General features: G+C 60.8%; 1 protein-coding gene across 7 annotated transcripts; it reads right to left on the bottom strand.

The window, feature by feature from the left end:
• Window positions 1-62: 62 nt before the first annotated feature.
• Window positions 63-17,522, bottom strand: LLGL1 (LLGL scribble cell polarity complex component 1). Of its 7 annotated transcripts, none has more exons than XM_057500782.1 (22): window positions 17,281-17,522; window positions 13,608-13,705; window positions 11,406-11,487; window positions 11,187-11,317; window positions 9,912-10,070; window positions 9,670-9,832; window positions 9,449-9,584; window positions 9,064-9,118; window positions 8,762-8,916; window positions 8,464-8,687; window positions 8,174-8,241; window positions 7,035-7,188; window positions 6,854-6,958; window positions 5,863-6,155; window positions 5,438-5,585; window positions 5,044-5,197; window positions 3,099-3,391; window positions 2,335-2,599; window positions 2,040-2,154; window positions 1,725-1,837; window positions 1,426-1,546; window positions 64-440 (listed from the first exon to the last, which is right to left on the bottom strand). In XM_057500782.1, exons 1-22 carry the CDS (start codon window positions 17,359-17,361, stop codon window positions 275-277), a joined length of 3,279 nt encoding a protein of 1,092 aa, XP_057356765.1. In that variant the 5' UTR covers window positions 17,362-17,522; the 3' UTR covers window positions 64-274. The 7 variants fall into 7 exon arrangements, 5 of the variants coding, with proteins under 5 accessions (XP_057356765.1, XP_036749877.1, XP_057356766.1 ...); XM_036893982.2 differs by having other exon boundaries at window positions 3,099-3,394; window positions 5,044-5,191; window positions 17,281-17,521; XM_057500783.1 differs by having other exon boundaries at window positions 65-440; window positions 3,099-3,394; window positions 8,762-8,895; window positions 17,281-17,519.
• Window positions 17,523-17,562: the final 40 nt, after the last annotated feature.

The raw sequence follows: 17,562 nt of genomic DNA, 5'->3' as shown, positions 1-17,562 counted from the left end.
GTATGTACAGACCACACACACACACACACACACACACACACATACACACACACACACACACACACACAAAAAAAAAAAAAAAAAAGAAAAAAACACGCAGACTCAGGGTGCCAGCCCAGGAGCAAGTACCAAAATAGTTTTAGAAATGACTCTCTGGCCCAGCACAGGCATTAGAAAAATATTCTTTACAAAGGAAGTTGGGACGGATGATGTGTGGAGTGGGAGGTGGTGTGGGCTGGCAGCCCCAGCTGTCCTCTCCCCATGGCACCTGGCCTCAGGGGTGGCCAACTGCCCATAGGAAGGGCTGGTCCACCCCAGAGCTCAGGGCCAAGTCCCAGGCCCACACCCTGGCAGGGCAGGTAGGGTCTACGTGAAGGGGCCAGGGGCCATGGGTTCCAGCTCCAAGCAGGGTAGCTGGTGGCTGGATAGTTCTGGCCTTCCTAGTAGAGGAAAGGAAGAGGGGTCAGCAAAAACCCTGGTAGTTTGGCCATATAGGTGCCACCAATCTGCCTGCTCTCCAGGGCAGGCAAAAGGCTGCCCCAGCCACCTAGGGGCAGAGGCCCTGCAGTGAGAGCCTGAGATGGGCCTGTTCAGGCTGAGTATTGACCATGTCCAACCCACTGAGGCCAGGGCATAGCCAGGAACGGGCTTTGGTGACCCAGCAACAGAGGTGGGGGTTGAGGTGTTGGCCTGGTGGGGGGCAAGGCCACAGGGGTGTGGGGGCGCTCTAGGCAGCAAAAGCTTGGGCAGATCCACAGCCCCAGATCCAGGCAGGGGCCACAATGAGACCAGAAGGGCTGACTGGCTGGCCCCAGGCTGGGCCCACTCAAAGGGCTCACCCAGCAAGGCCCGACCTTGTGTGCCTGGGTGAGGCTCATCTGTGAGGTGGGAAGGCCAGACCAACTCTCGAGCCCTAAGCTGCTGCCACCTCTTAAGTGATTTGGCCTGGCCATGGCCAAACACCACCTGGGGCTTGACAGGTTGGCCTTTTTCTAATCCCAAACTATGAAAATCATATCTGAGTTGGTCCCCGAAGCCCCTGGCAAGACACCCCTGGAACGTGGCCAGACCTTGGGAATACCACCATCACAAGGGCCTGCCGAGGTTTCAGGTGCATGAGCAGGGAGACCCCACAAGGGTCAAGGCTGTTGAGCGATGAAGGCCAGGCAGACCCAGGGCCCCGCTGCCTGCAGTGCCTCATTTGCTCAGGACAGTGCAGGCTCGAGCCGCCTCTTCTCCCAGACTCCTCAGATTCTCAGATTCCCCTGAAGAGCTGGGGGAGGGGATGGGGGTGGTGCTCAGAGGGTCCTGGGGTCTGGCCCCTCCTCAGCCCTCTGTGCCTAGCTCTTGACAAGGTGGCTGGAAGGTGGGAAAGGAGGCTGGGCAGCTGGGAGCCCCTCCTGTGGACCTGCCCACCCGCCTCACCCCAGGAAATCCTTCACATCTTCCACCGTGACATCCCCTGTTGTGTCCAGCGTGGTGTCAGCACTGGTGGCCGAGTCGATAGACATGGGTGAGAGCATGGCCTCAGGCAGCTCTAGGGTGTCTGCAGGGAAGAAGGGATCAGGCCCCTGCCTGGACCCCTGGGCACCCTCTACACTTGGGAACCTGAGGACCCTGTCCCAAAGCCAGCACATGGTGGGATATGGCACCCACAAGCAGACCTCCACCCTTCTGCCTGCCCACCCAGTGTCCTGTTACCCCATTCACCCCTCGCCCCTCACCAGATCTCTTGCTGCAGATAGGATCTGGGCTTCCATCACGACTCTGTGGGGCCAAGATGATGCCCGGGGTACCATTTGCCTGGCTCAGCTTGGGTGACTCTCGGAGCCTGTGGCTGCAGAGAGAGCCCTGATGCTACAGGCAGGCACCTCAAGGCTAGAGGGCCAGACCCCCGCCCCCACTCCAAGCCCTGGGACTAGAGCGGGTGGACACCAGGGAGGGTGCCCTCATTCTGTGCAGAATCCGGGGACATGGACGGGACCAGCCTTGGTCACAGGGCCCCCCAGGCCAAGGCCAAGGCCTGCCCCTCCTTGTACCTGGCATGGGCAGAATCTCGGGGCCAGCTAACATCCAGGGAGCAGAGTGGCTCTGTGATGTTCCGGGCACTTAGGGAGAAGCGTTCAAACTCTGATGGGGAAATCAGGTAAAAACCTGGGTGGGGCAGACAAGGAGTGCAGTGCAGTTAGGAGACCCAACTCCAGCCGTGGCCCCCAGTGCCGCCTCCCTGGCTGGGCCGGGTCCCACCTGGGCCCCACTGCGCCCACCCTGACACTCCCCAGCAAGTCTCCTGGCCCTGCTCGGGTTCCTCGCCCTGGGAGCATTTTCCCTCACCCTGGCCGTGGCGCGTGAGGACGCAGGAAGCGATGCCACTGATGTCCTCCTTCCGGATACAGGGGTAGTGCACCTGGGGCCGCAGGCCCGGCACCGAGAACACGTGCACGTCGCCCAGGTTGGTCAGGCAGGCCAGGCAGGTCTCAGCATAATCCTCACAGGCCACACTGGCAAACGTGGCCAGGGCCACCTTCCGCACACGACAGCCTTCATGGGCTGTCAGCTTGAACTTAGTCTTGGCGCTCACCTTGGGCAGTGTGAACACCTGGTGACAGACGGGTGGCTGTTGAGCAGAGCCTAGCCCTGTTCACCCCCCCAGGGCCCTTCCTCCCAGCTGTCTGCACCAGCCCCCACCCCAAACACAGCCTGCACTCAGGCCTGCCCTCCGACCTATGCCCCTTGCCCACTACCTCCTGCCCCAAGCAGCCATCTCCGCCGCCAAACCTAGGCTTCATGTGCTCCCTGAACCCTCCCAGGCCCCTCCATCTGTGGGAGAGCCAGTTACACGGGGCTGTGAGGACCACATGGCCGTTATCCACCCAGACCACGAGTTTCTGCTAGATGGAACCCAGGGGTGGTCAAGAGGGCCTGGAGGCGAGTCAGTGAGGTAGGAGGAGGTGAGTCAGTGAGGTAGGAGGCACCTGAAGGGGTACAGCAGGCTGGGGGGGGTGGTTCTTCAGGAGCATCTCTGCTGGCTGGGGGGCTCAGCAGGTAGTGGGCACAGCCAGGGCAGGGGCTCTGAAGGGGTCTCCTTGGTGGCTCACCTTGAACTGTTCCTCCGATGCAATGAGCACAGCATGGCCACCCTGCATGTCAGGTGCCTGTGCCAGGTCTCTCGAGGCCTCGTAGGGTTCAGGCAGGGGGCGCCCATGCCCATCCAGCACGGCAATGGCCACCACGGGTGCACGGTGCATCAGCTGCACCTCCTTGCCCAGCACGGCCTCCACCGCCCGCTCAGGCCACTTCTCGCCACCTGCTGCTGCCGTTGGCACCTCCAGCGCATAGGCGAACACGGAGCCGGAGTTGGTCCCTGCCCACATGGTGGGTCCATGGTGGGCTGCTACAGGGCAACAGGCTGGTGAGGCAGGGCGTCTTCCTGCATGCTGCGGGCCCCCCTCCTGTCCTGATGTCCTGGGAGCCAGGACTGGCTCTCTCCTGTCCCATGCCTCCACGGTGATTTTGGCCAGTCTCATGGCCTTAGCACCTTCTCTATACTGCTAACAAAAACCAGGGCCTCAGATGCCCCTCCTGCGGAAGCAGAAATACCTTCGAGGGCATCCCAGGGGTGTCAACGAGCACCTAAACTGGAGCCTGATATCCCCAACTCCATCCCACTGTACCCTCTGCCCATACAAAGCCCTGACTCTTCCCCTACCTACCACATCCTTTCACCTGTCCTGTATACACATCTGGCACCAGGCCCTCACCCTGCTGGTGTGCTCGGTCCTGTCAACCCCCCCTCTGCCAGCCCCCTGCTGCACCCAGTCCCCTTCAGTGCCAGCCTTGGGGCAGCCAAACATGGAAGTCCCACCCGGACTGAGACGAACCAAGGCTGCCGGGCTGCCGTCCGGCCTGCCTACATTCCCTGCATGAGCTAAACCTCTGGGGAAGGGGCTTTAGTGGGGAACCAGGCTCAACAAGCAGGGGCAGACAGTCCCTGCCGGACACCCGTGAGGATGGCGACCTCAGCGACAACCATGGGGAGCCAAGCTCCAGCAAATAGTTGGTGAGCAACTCGACACACTGCCAGAGACACCTCCACCATGCCCAGCCTGCTGGGAACCTGAACCCCGTCAGCACTCTCCTAGGGACGATGGAACAAGGGAAAGACCCCCCAGGGTTACCACATCCAGACAGTGGGAAAATCCACTGGACCAAGATCCCTCAGCAAATAAATGGCACCAGAAGGTGGGACTCCCTTCACAGACTCAGACACTGAAAGATGCGTCAGTGACATGCCACGTGTGGACTAACTGGATGTTGTAAACCATATAAAGGCATTTTTGAGATGAATGGCCAGGAGTGAAGATGGGACAGGCATCAGCTCCGTGGGTGGTACAGGCACTGTGGCCCAGGCTATGCCTGTCAGACACACTAGCGCACTCAGGCGTGGGTTTCCATTTAAAATATTCCAGCAAGACAAAGAGAACGTGGGGTGGGGACAGCCGGGGACACCACGGCAAGTGTATGGGGTGACTGCTCCTATTTTTGTGTATGACTGAAATCCTCCATTACACAAGTTAAAGACAAATCCGCAAATCAGCCAATAAGCCTGACCACATGGCTTCTCGGCAGGACCTGTCCGGAGTCCCACCCCTCGGGGTCAGAGCCAGCTCCCTGGTGAGGCAGACAGCCCCTGGCCTCCAGGAGCACCTCCTCGCCTCAGCCACACTGCCAGGCCGTCTCCCCAGCATGCCTGCCTCAGGCCCCAGCACTGGCCTAGCCCACACACTCCTCCCCCAGACCCTGGGCTCCCTTCTGCCTGCTCAGCTCCGAGGCCCACCTAGCTCACCCACCCACCCTGTCAGCAATCCCAGGAGACTGTAAAGTGGCCAGGGCACCCTGTCACCAGGCAGCTCAGCACACAGTAGGCACTCACAGTAATGCTTTGCAACCTCCTGGAAGGCGCCACCCCCCATCCCTACCACCCATTTCCTAGATGTACACTTGAGGTGCATCGCCCCCAGCCCATCCCTCCCCTGGCCTCACCATCTCGAAGGAACGTGTCAGCAAAGTAGAGGCAGCGCACAACGCCCGAGAGGGAGTCGTCAGCCGAGCGAGGCTCAATGCGGCGCTGCACAGGAGTCATCTCCACATCATGGGGGCAGGCCTGCTCAGCCAGCTGCGCATTGGCCTCCTGCAACTAGACAGGTGTCGGGCTCCAGAACTCTGTCTTCCCTGCACCCCATCCCTCCCATATGGCCTGGCCTGCCACCCTGCCACCCTCCCCAGCTCGTTCTGCCCAGTCTGGGTGGCCCAGGGGCCAGGGCTGCTGAGGGATGGACAATGTGAGGGGAGCCAACAAGACTCTGGGCCAGCGCCCAGCTCTAGGCTGCAGCAAGGCCTGGAAAGGCAGCACCCAGGCAGCCTGGCCCCAGCTCACCTTGCTGTTGGCATTAGCAGCCCGCTTCTTGCCTGAAACTCGGCTCTTGCGGATGCGCCGGAAAGACTGGCGCAGCGACTTCTTGAGCGACTTCACCCGGGAGAGTGGCCCCTCCATAGCCAAGGAGTCATTGGGGTGGAGGGTACACCTGGGGACAAGCAGGGCCAACTGTGTATGGAGCAGCCTTGTGGAGTGGCCAGTGCCCCAGGGCCAGGCATGAAGGGTCCCTGGTCAGTAAGTCTAAGCCCCTCTGACACTGCCCTGCAAACCCAGCAGCTGGCAAGCTTAACACACCCTCAGCAGCACTCAGCATGAGGCCAAGCTGCCAAAGGGACAGGGCTTTACAGTCACCCCTGACAGCTCCAGGGAACGCCAGAGGCGGAGGGGAGACCCCACCTCCCTGGGCCCCAGGCCACCCCACACACCTGGCCAGCACAGGGCTCTTGCGCTGGTAATCAAAGAGGCCAAAGCCATGACTGGTGCCAAAGGCCACAAGGCTCCACTCTGCGTGGAGCGTGACAGCAGTGACTGCAGCTGGTGGCAGGCACTGAACGAGCACTCGGGGCTGAAAGCCAGCAGGCCAGGGCAGTGGCCCCATGCGTGGGCTCAGCCGCTCGTGGCCCTTCCACGTGAAGCCCTCTCGGTCCTGAAGGAGGTCCACGCTGGACACGCTGACCGTTTGCTCCGATGGCGTATCACTTAGTTCCAGCACCAGCACCTGACCCCATAGCCAGGGCGGAGAAGGGGTCAGCATACAGGGTGGGGCCACCAGTGCCCCATCTAGGCCTGCAAAGTCACTACCAGGATGGTCCCAGATCATCTCCAGTTCATTTGCTAAATAAGCACTTACTGAATGACTGTGCATACCAGGGCCATCGGAGCCCTGAGAAACATGGTGGTGACTGAGACCCGCTGGTCCCCTCCCTCCTGGAGCAAAGGATCCCCTTCCAGCCTGTCTCCCATTTAGCAGTAAGCACACATTGAGCACCTTCTGTATACCATGCAAGTGCTAGGTGCCTGGCAGTGACCAAGATCCTGCCTTCTTGAGCAAAGTACCTCCCACCACCCTGTCTCCCATTTAGCAATGAACAGACATTGAGAACCTTTTGTATGCTGAGTGCCAGGAGCTTGGCAGTGACCAAGACCTACTGTGGTCTACCCTTCCAGGGCTCATCTAATACTCCCACCCTAGCCCCAGCCCTCCATGGCTGGCCCACAGCCAAAGTTTAGACTAACGGCTCCCAACAACAGGCCCCACTTCCCTGGCTGGCCTCACCCAGCAGGCCCCACCTGGAAGCCCCATTCCCACCTCTGGGCTTTTGCCCATGCTGGTCCCTCTCCGACTCTGCAGTTCAGCTCAGGCCCACCTTCTCAAGAAAGCCAAGCCCCTCAACCCCAGGGATACCTTTGCCCTACCTGGCCTGCAGTGCCTGCCACCACCATCCGGGCTGTGTACTTGCAGAGCACCACCTTTTGCACACCGAGCCGGGGATCGTCACTATAGGGGTCAAAGCAGCCCACCTGAAGGGTGAATTGGAGTAATGACATGGGGCAGCAGAGCCAGGACAGGCTCCCTGGGGCTGGGGGAGGGGCCCACCTTGCGGAAGGGTGGCCAGTCATCCTCAGTGGCCTGGGCCAGGCTGTCAGCATGCTCGCAGTCCGTCTGGAAGAGGCCAGCTGTGCTCAGCTTGTAGAGTGGCCGCAGGGCCACACCAGAGGCATCCCAGAACCGCACGGTGCCGTCCTCATGGCTGCAGGGAGGGTCTCATCAGGCCCACCCCAGGTCCCTGCTCACCCTTCCATGCACTCATCCAGTGAACACGTACTACATATGCCAAACTCCTACAGCAAACAGTAAGCACCCCCTGTACAGGGCAAACACATACTGAGCACCTATTGTATGCTAGGCCACATGCACCCAAGTCCTTCAAACAGGATGAAAGGGAGTGGAAATAATATGAACATGATGAGCAGGAGGTGGAAGAGTGGATAACACAGGGAACAGAGAACTATAGGGATTCTGGCTCTACTGGGGCATCGAGAAAAGGTGATCAGGAGTTAGCCAGTCACAGAGCAGAGGGACGAGCTGGGTCACCAGGCAGCCACGCAGAGAACAGGAGGAAGTAGGGAGGGGGAGGAGCAGACAAATTTGGGGCGTAGCCCCAGGACGCAGCTGCAGAGCCCAAGTCAGGGGCCCCTGGGCAGTTGTGGGAGCCCAGAGACAGGGCCTGAGAAGGTGCATGAATCTGTGGGGCTGGCCGGAACATATCCAGAGGCCGTGAAAGCCACGGTGAGGAATTCTCAAGCAGGGCAGAGAACGCTGGAGTCAGAGGCCTGAGGGTCTCAACGCAGGCGGGCAGCAGGGGCAGGGCAGGAAGTCGGGACCTGAGTCACCAGGCACGTCAGTGCCTGCCAGGCTGAGGCCGGGATCTCCAGCACCTGCCCTGTGCAGCTCAGCAGCATGGGCCAGCCCAGATTTTCCGGTACGGGGCAGGCTAGGTAGACAGAGCTCAGTTCCAGGCCAAAAGGCAGGGTAGGGTAGGGCCTTCAACCAGAGCCTAAGAAAGCTTTATCCCAATCCACCCTGTGGGAGCAGGGATGACCTGGTCCCACCAGAGAAGGTCAGCACCCACCAAGCCCAGGACAGGCTCTCCCACACCCACAAGGACTGCACCAGGCCCCCCTTGCACACACACATCACAGTGGCCTGACCCTGGGACATATGTGTCAGCCTACCCAGTCAGCAGCAGCCCTCGCTGTGATGGCTCCTGGGCCAGGTTCCGGCCCCCAGTGATGGGCCACCTCTGAGAGAGGGAGGTAGAGATGTAAGTAGAAGGTCAGGACAAACACCTTCTCCATCTCACTCCAGGCATGGCATCCAGGGCCCACACTGCCCCCAACTGCCCTATGTCTGCCTGCCACATTCCTGCCTCCCAGCCTGTGCCAGGCAGGGCCTCTCCGCCAGGTACACTCTCCCTCCCCAAAGTCCCTTCCTCCCCACCCCACAGGAGGCCCTGGACACACACCAAAGTGCTGGAGGCTGGCTGGGGACTCTGCTGCTCGCCAGCACTCACAATGCGGGCCCACAGCTTGGCAGGGACGTTGGCAACATGGGCAGAGCACGTGATGGCAGATGAGTGCAGCGGGGCTAGGTATGGCCCAGGCACAGAGGGCCAGCCGGGCGTCTGCAGGTCCAGCACCACTAGCTCCTCTTCGAGCAGCACAGCTAGGGCATGGGGCTCGTCAAACTCTGCAGGACAGGGGCAGGGTGAGCACAGCCATGGGAGGCCTGGGGCACAGGGCTGGGGTGAGCAAGACACACACCATCCTCAGGCCGCGTGCTGTGCACCGTGAAGAAGTCGATGATGCGGGAGGTGAAGTCCAGCGTCACCAGAGTCTCAGCCCGGAGCACACTCACACAGTGGCGGTCGCCATAGCTAGCTCGTGGCATGCCGCCACTGAAGATGATAAAGTGGTCCCTGCATGAGGGTGGGGGAGCCACCTGAGCCAACACCGCCAGACCTGGGAAGAGCATTCACAGGACGCCCCTGTGCCCCAGAGCCCATCCTCTGTTCCCCAGGAGACGCAGCCCCTCACCCACACCGGAGACCAGGCTCCCCACCTACCCAGATTCACAGTTTCGCCATAGAATCTTGTTGATGGCTTTGCAGGGGAAGGGGCCTGGAGGGGTGGGACCATGTCAGGCTCACTTGCTCTCAGCAACCAGAAGGGCCCCAGGTCACATTTCTTGATGCATTTCCTATCCCTGTTTGCCACCATTGCTTCCCACCCCACAGTTGCTTCCTGCCTCCCAGAGGGAAGGCCCACTGCCCAACCATGCCCCTTAACGGGTGTCTCACCTTTGTGGTTTTGGCTCAGTGCTGCTGCCTTCCATAAGTTCTTCTGGATACCCCCACCAAGGCCAGGCAGCCCCAAGTGCCTGAGCTTGGGGTTACCTGTCAACCCTATGCTCAAGTAGTGGGGACTGCCCTTGGCCTCCTTGGCACTCACCGTAGGGCGTGGTGGCCACTGTGGGCTGCGTCGTCAGGGAGCCGCAAGCATCCACGGACCAGACTGCATAGCTGCCATCGCTATGTGAGCTGACCAGCGTGCTACCACTGCGCTCCCAGCACAGGCTCTCCAGCTGCTGCAGGGCATGGCAGACAGGAGTGAGCAAGGTGGTCTGAGCAGAGGGCCCCAGCGGCGGGCCACCCACAGTCTCACCCACACACCTGGTTACCCAGGAAGACACGGTCTGCACACTGTGCAGCCTGGTTCCAGATGACTAGCAGGCCCCGGCTATAGCCAATGAGGATTTTGGTGGGGTCCCGAAGGTGTCCCTGGAGTGACTCCACAGGGCCCAGTGACTTCCCGCACCGGTAATCATCTGGCACACTGCAGAGGGGGCTGAAGTGAGCTGGCAGGAGCGCCATGCAGGCACAGTTCGGTGCTGGGAACCCCGCCTGCCTCTCACCTTCGCAGAACCTCATCTGGGCCAAGAGTCTGCCCCTCAAGTAGCGTCAGGGTGGGAACATCCAGGAAGAAGACACTGCCACCCTCGGTGCCCAGGGCTGCCATGTCACCAGCAGCCACCAGCAAGACCACTGTGATGCGGGTGAGGCCAGGTAGGCCACTGCAGGGGATGAGGGGAGGCAAGCTGAGGATGCGAGCCCACGCACCTGCTGAGAGGTTGCAGAGGGGGCTGGGCCACTACTGCCAGCCCATTACGGCCCCTCTGCACTCACTGGGGCCTGATTATCGAGTGGGCTGGCGCACCAGGAAGGGGACAGTGGCAGCTGCAGGCACTGTAATTAGCTCACTCAATTATTCATCAGGGTGTCGGCAGGGAGAGGGATAAATATAGGTTCACCAGGTCTCGGAGACAGTCTTCCGAGCTCCTCCCCTCCAGAAGGAGGGGAAGGCAGGAACCAGGCCACCAACTGGGCTAGGACCAGGAGCTCCAAAACATACATGGCCCTCCTGAGCCCCACCCAGGAACCCTCACCATGAGTCCCTATCTCCCTGACTTTGCAGGACAGCCTGAGGTTGCCCCTGCCTGCAGAGGCTGGGAGACCCCGGGAATCAACCTGGGTTAGGAGTGGACGTGTGGAGGTGTCAGAAGCCTCAGTAAGAGCAGGCCTGGCCTCCCACTGAGCTGGGACAGGCATCTTGCAGCTGGAGGACTTGCCCGCTCTGGCCACTTCAGGGAAGACAGCAGGTCTAGGCCCCCTACACTCTCGCCAGGGGTCCAGGCCGTTCAATTGTCCCTGGAATGTCCTGCCAGCACCTCAAACAGCCCCAAACAACTACCCTTTCACCCACTCACACTATGGCCTACTGCCCTACCCCCAACAAGACACCAGGGAACCTGTGCTCATGTTAGTTCAGGGCAGACCTGCTCCATGTGCCCAGACAGCCCCATCACTGAAAGGGGGGGCAATGCCACACATACGGTACAAGGAACCCAGGACACAATGTGTGCTCTCCCACCCTGTGTCTCCTGGTGTCCCAGCTGTGAAAGGCCCTAGTGAAAAGACCCTACCTGCTCAACCTGGGCTCGGCCAGGAGCCCTATCCAACACATGCAAAGCCCACAGAGCACAGCTCTCTGGAACCCAGGTGGGCGTCATGTAACCTGTCACCCTGAACTCTGCCACTGGGGCAGCTTCCTGTCCCCAGTGCACTTTTGCAAAGCTGACTCCACAGCCTCCATCAGACTCCCCCTGTGCCCAAAGGCTGGTCCTCAGTACCTGGCACTGTCAAAGCCTGGCCGACTGGGCAGCTGGAAGCTGAGCACCTCCTCCAGGTGGGCACAGCCAGTGTGGTGAACAATCTCCCAGAGATGCAGGCTGCTATCGTCCAACAGGGTAAGGAGGCGGCCCTGGTAGGTGAGCAGAGACCAAGACTGGGCTGGCCTGGGAGGGGCAGGGAGGCATGGGGGACTGGGGAGCCTGAGGTTATAGGCTCACCTGGCCGGGCAGGAAGTGTATCTGGGTGATGGTGGCAGTGTCTGGATGCAGGCCTGTGAACTCCACACCAGGAGCACCGTAGCTGACGGTGACGGGTCAAGGGCTGGAAACAGGCACGGGCCAGGAAACCAAGGAGATGCCCAAGCCTCCTTCTTCCCTAGGACTGTTCTGACGGGCCCAGCCGGGGAGGCCTACCCAGGAGCCCTCTACAGTCTAGGTGAGCCCCTTCCCTGAACAAGCAGCATCATCCAGTACCCTCAAGAATCCCCAGGCTCCACGCAGCTCCTGCAAGTCAGTGCTGCTGTATGACCTTCACTTACTCATCTGTAAAATGGGCTATTGACTCCCACTCCCACCTTGTAGGGTTGACACAGGGCAGGTGAGAATAAAACACACCCAGCACACTGGCATGTGGCCAGGGCTCTGCTCCAGGTCAGCCTCATGTGTGTCTGTGTGCACAAGACCTGAGCCCCCGCAGGTCAGGATTGCATAGGCACAGATGCCAGCCAGACCTGGGCAGGAAAGAGTCCCAGCTGCCTCTTCCCACAGCTCCAGGCCAGACTCTGGCTGTGGGCAAGGAAACCAGCCTCCCTCGGGGGCCGGCAGCCAGGAGCCCACACTGTGAGCAGGGAGAGGCCACAGCTTGCCCATTTTACAGGCAAGCAGAGAGGCTTGGAGAGGTTAGCTGACCTGCTTCAAGTACCCCACATCAGGGCTGGAGTTCCAGCAACTGCAGGTTTGACAGTGGCCAAGAGGGCCCCAAGATGAGGGCTAAGGAGGCTGCAGGGATGCTGCCTGGCAACGAGGCAGGACGGTTGCCTGGAGCTGGAGCTAAGACTCCCTGCAGGAGCTGGGGGGACACAGAAGAGAGGACAAAAGACGGGGCAGGAGTGCTGGGTGGGAACCAGGGTTGCCAAGGAGATGCGCCAGCCTTGAGGGGAGGGGCAACTTCTGTGGCTAGCCTCAGTTTCCCAAGTCTGGGGCTGGGGTGGTCTGGGGGAAGGAGGGAGGGGGAGGGGGAAGGCCCTAGCCTCCTGTGAGGCTCTCTCCCGGTCTGGGTCTGTTCACCTGCTTGTCAGGTTCTTTGTGAACATGAGGAGCAAGTGCCCAAGAAAGACCGGGACACCCAGAGGGGTGGCTCAGGCTAACAGAGACACATGCTTGGCACACTGAGACAGCGTCTGCTGCAACCGGGAGAAAGGGGCTGCAGAAACACAGTACACATGCGGGCAGGAGAACACCACAAAGGGTGGGGGCGGCAGGCTGGGAAGCAGGCACCTCCCAAGGCAGGTAGCCCAGCCCCCCTGCCCCACCACTGCCTCAGTGGACCATGGGAGAGGAAGAGGGGACATTCTGGCCGAAGCACACTTCCCAGAGTAGGCAAATTCACAGAGCACAGGCCCAGATGCCTACTCCTGACTGGTCAGTGCTTCCAGTCCTGAGGGGAAAGGCCCCACCTCCGACCCCCTGCTTTCCAGTCACTGACTCATTTTCTGCCAACCAGCATCCTCAGTGAGGCTACTGAGATCCGGAGGGTCACAAGAGGAGGGGTAAGAGGGGGCCACCCCTCGCCAAGCAGATCCTGCACCTTGGTTTCCCCACCCAAGGGGCTTTGCCAAGAGCAGCAGGGGCTGGGTTCTCCACGGCAGGCAAGGAGGCACTCTGCTGCCTGCTCGCCCCCACCTGCAACCCCCATTTGCAGGGAAAATGCCTGCTTTGTGCATCTCACACAGCCCATTGTGTGGCCGCCAGCGTCCAGGTGGGGGCTGCGCTGCACTCACCATGCTGAGCCTGGCACTGCCCCCAGCTGAACACGTGTGTCTTCACATTTGCACACGTACAAATGTCTTGTCATCAGGGCAGGGCTTGCAGTGTGACCCCAGCCCACCCACCACCCTTGCTGTGTACACCTCAAGGCCAGCACCTCCCCCCACCCCTTCCAGTCACAGTTGCTGGGATGATGACAGGGTCACCTAGGAAAACTGGCTGGTTGAAATGCAGAGAGGGACAGCTGTAGCCATTGCAAGCTGACCCTCCCACCATCTCTGTGAGACGTCTCAGGGCAAAAGCCACACCGACCTCTACTACAATCTGGACACCTTCTGCAGTCTCCCAGTCTGGGCCTGCCCCGGGAGTCCAGCACACAGGGAACTGAGATCAGGAGGTTGATGAGCCCCACAGGCCACAGCCCACAAAGGATACATCTTGACAGCCCCAGACCTGGTGCCAATGGCCATGATGCGAAGTTCAGGATCAAAGGCCAAGGCGCTGGGCTGGTTGGGGAAGCCATGCTCCACGGTCTGCAGGAAAGGAGAGGGCATTTGCACAAGGTGTCTGAGGCCCACCCTGAGGCAGCTCCCAGACCCTCCTACTGCTATACAGCAGGGCTGTAGCTGGGTCCACCTGCACTTTGTACCTCAGTGTCCTCAACTGTGAAATGGGTGATCATGCCTCCAGTCAGTGTAAGGGGCCTGGGCCCTGGCCCCTCAGAGGTCCACCCAGGCCAAGGTTCTGTCCCTCTCACTACCATGCACACCCCAGCACAGGGCTCTGGCAACAGAGAGAGCAAGCCTTAGAGAGGTGCAGGCCTACAAGGGGACCCCACTTGCCCTGCACAGTGGGGCCCTGCACCCCACCCACAGAGGCACAGACTGAAGCCTGATGAGGCACCATGCTGCCCAGGGGCCCACATGAAGTCCAGGCATTGCCCAAACCAGGCTCCACGTGGAGTTGGAAGCCAATACCCAACATTAGCTAGGAGAGGCTCTTGATCCACCCCATCCCCAAGAGGGATGCCTTCCACCCCAAGACCCAGAGACAGGGAAACTGAGGCCCAGAGAAAGGGAGCTTCCTGTTCAGTCCCTAAAGGTGTCACCTGCCTTCTAGACATGGGTGGCCCACCTGGAAATTAGGCAACATGATTCCCAGCCCTATATATGGTGGGGAGGGTGTAAAGGGGGCTTGTGCTCTGGGGGTATGGATGGAACAGTTCCCACCTGGTCCTCTGCTCCTATGGAGCCAGTCTCAGCACACACTTCCACCCACCAGGCTGCACTCGCTGCTTCCTTCCATCCACTTGCCCACCCACCCAAGGAGCTCCTACTCATCCCCAGGGGCCTGGCTGGGGGGAACCCTAGGCCCCTGTCCTCAACACCAGTGTGGGGTACCACATGTAGGCCTGCAGTACCTCCTGACCACTGCCTCAGCAAGACATACATTTTGTAAGACACCCTGGTCCCCAGGACTGCTGCCCGTGCCTCAGCCCATCCAGGCGAGCTGAGCCCTCTGGGCAGCCAGCATGGCCTTGGGCCAATCACAGCACTCTCAGAGCCCCCATTTCCCACCTGGTCCCCAGGGCCAGTGAGCCCACCTGAGGACAGGGTCATGTTTGGTGGGAGCTGGTGGTGGTAGCAGCTACCTTTCCCACCAGCAGTGCTGTGCCCACGCTGGACCTGACTGTGTCTGGCCAGTCCCCTCCTCTACTCAGGACCCTCCTGGGGCTCCCAGCCACTTCAAGTCAAAGCCACGTCTTAGTCATCTTGCCCTGTTTCCTCCTCCTCCCCTTGCCTCATTTGACTCCAAGCTCAGTGGCCTTCCGCTCTCCTCCAGTTTACCAGGCAGGGTCCTGCCTCAGGACCTTTTCATCTACCGCCCCTTCACGAAAAATGTGCTTCAGTCAGCACTCCCCATGGCAGGCTCCGTCCCATCTCCAGGGTCTCAGCTCAGGATTCAGCCCCTTGAGGCCTCCTTAACTTCCCTGGCTATGGCAGGCACCACCATCCCTACACCCTGCGTCCTCACCCTACTTCATTTTACCCACAGCACTGGCCACCATCCAAACTGCTGCATATTTTACTCTCTGGTTTTGTCTTTGCTCCATCTCCCCCACCAGCACATCAGTCCCCTGAGTGGAAAGGCATTTGTCTGTTCTGGTCATAGCCATGTCCCTAGCTCCTAGAAGGGGACCTAAGGAGCTAATAACAATATTTGTTTAAATTGACATAGAGTGGACATCCCACAAGCCACTTGTGGGCAGGGCTGGGTTCTGGATCCAAGACTGAGTCCAAAGTCCACGTTCGCCGCTAGACACCACCCCTATGTGGGAGTCTGGAGTCTATTCTCCAGTGATGGTCTACTACCCCCTTGGTGACCAAGCCCCTTGCCTAGGACTCCCATCACTGCCGCACACTCAGAATGGGGCTTCGCCCTCCTTAGCAGGGAACCAGTCCTCAGCTCCTGCTAACCCAGGACCAGCAAGGGGGAGCTGAGCCTCCCCACCATCTATCTTAAGTCCCCACTTCACGCCCCAACTCACCAGCTGAGGAAGTGACACCTTGGCCCTGTGCCTGCCCACCGTGTCATTCTCTCACCTCACAGGGTCCCAGCCTCATAGCCACCCAGCACATGAGGGGGTCATCTGGAAGCCCTCTCAGGCCCCCTACGGGTTCCTGGCCACCAAGTCTGAGGGTCCTTGGTGGCACCCTGCCTGCCCTGAATGACGCTCTGGCCTCGGCCACTCCAAGTTCAGCCGACCCAGAGGTTCCTCCTGGACAAGAGTCTCCTTTTGGTTGGCTCAGGACCACAGCAGCCCCTCTGAAAAACCCCTGCCCCTCAAAGCTAAAGTCAAATCCCAGCAGCAAGGGAATGCAAGGACAAAGAGCCCCACCTCACTCTGTGACTTTAAAGGGCAAGCTGTCACCCCTCTCTGAACCTCAATTTTCCCACCTGTGTGATGGGGATAACAACTCTAATCCCCAAGAGCAGCGAGCTGTGTGATCCGAGGGCTTTGGGGTAAAACTGAGGCCAGAAGCAATACCCTGGAGTAGGGTATTGGGGGGTGAAGAGTTAGCAAGAGGTGGGCTGGGGCCTCGAGCTGCCACACATGAGCGCAGTGGGAGGCAGGTGCTGAAGGCAGCCCCTTTCCCATGGCCTCTCTTGTTCTACCCCGAGGAAGAAGGGCAGGAGCAGCCCTCTACCCCCACCTGTCTTGGCTCAAAGCAGTGAGCTGGCTGGTCCATGTGACAGAGACCCAGAGCCCACAGCAGGGAGAAAAGGGGCCCCATTTCACAGCAAGGGAAACTGTCCCACAATGTGAAGTGCAGTTGGGTACACAGCCAGGCATCTCCCCTGGAGTCCCCAGCAGGGCCCAGCAGGGCAGAGCCCGGGGCAGTGGGGGAAGGGAGGAAAGACCAGGGAAGGGATTTCCAAGCCCCAGCCCCCAACATCTGCCTCCACTCTTCGCTCCTCCCCACTGGCCTGGGTGCGAAATCAAAAAAACAAACTGGGGCCCTGGGCTGCCCCAAGGGTTGAGGAGGGGCAAGGAGGGGCCCCACAAAGAGAGATTTCTAGAGACAGAGTGAGAGTTTGGGAAACCACGCATACACATGGAGGCCGACAGACACGCAGAAAAGGCACGCAAAGACTCAGAGATGTAGAGACGGAGAAGAGATTCGCAGAGAGATATACAGGGCCAAGGCAGAGACAGCCCCCAGCCCAGACACACAGGCATAAACTGAGAGGGAGCCGGTCAAAGACAAGGAGGGGCAGACGCCAGGGACACGCTGAGTCTCGCAGAGACAGAGAGACACAGACACCCAGGTAGACAGAGTCCTGCAGGGAGCGAGCCGGTGAGGCCCAGGGATCCGAGAGGCCGACGCGGGAAGTCGGCGGGGGACGCGGACCTACCCAGAGTCAGAGAGCGGAGGCCGCGAGGCGGCGAGGAGTGGGGCCCACCGAGGGGGCGGCCGGCCCCGAGCCGCGCCCCCCGGGCGCCCCCTTCCCCCCACCCCGGCCCGACGTGGCTCGGGTCCCCGGGCTCCCAGCCCAGGCCCCCGGCCTGACCCCTCCCGCCCAGCTCGGGCCGCAGCCGCCGCACCTTGTTGAAGGCGAAGAGCTCCTGCTTGAGTTTCTCTCGCTGCGGGTCGGCGCCTTGCCGCCGGAACCGAAACTTCATCATCTTGCGGCCGGCTACCGCCGCCGCGCCCGCCGCGCCCGCCGCTGCCGCCGCCTGCAGGATGCGCCGCGCGGCCCCGCCGGTCCTGAGGCGCGGGCGGGGCGCCAGGCGGCCGGGGCGCGTGCACACGGGGCCGGGCCTGCAAGGAGGTGGGCGCCGGGCGCGACTGACGCGCCGCCCGGCCAATGGACGCGCCTGCGCGCC

The sequence above is a fragment of the Manis pentadactyla genome, chromosome 4 (genome assembly GCF_030020395.1).
Source record: "Manis pentadactyla isolate mManPen7 chromosome 4, mManPen7.hap1, whole genome shotgun sequence".
In the NCBI taxonomy this organism is placed as follows: Eukaryota; Metazoa; Chordata; class Mammalia; order Pholidota; family Manidae; genus Manis; species Manis pentadactyla.
This window is presented reverse-complemented; position numbering and strand designations above follow the sequence as displayed.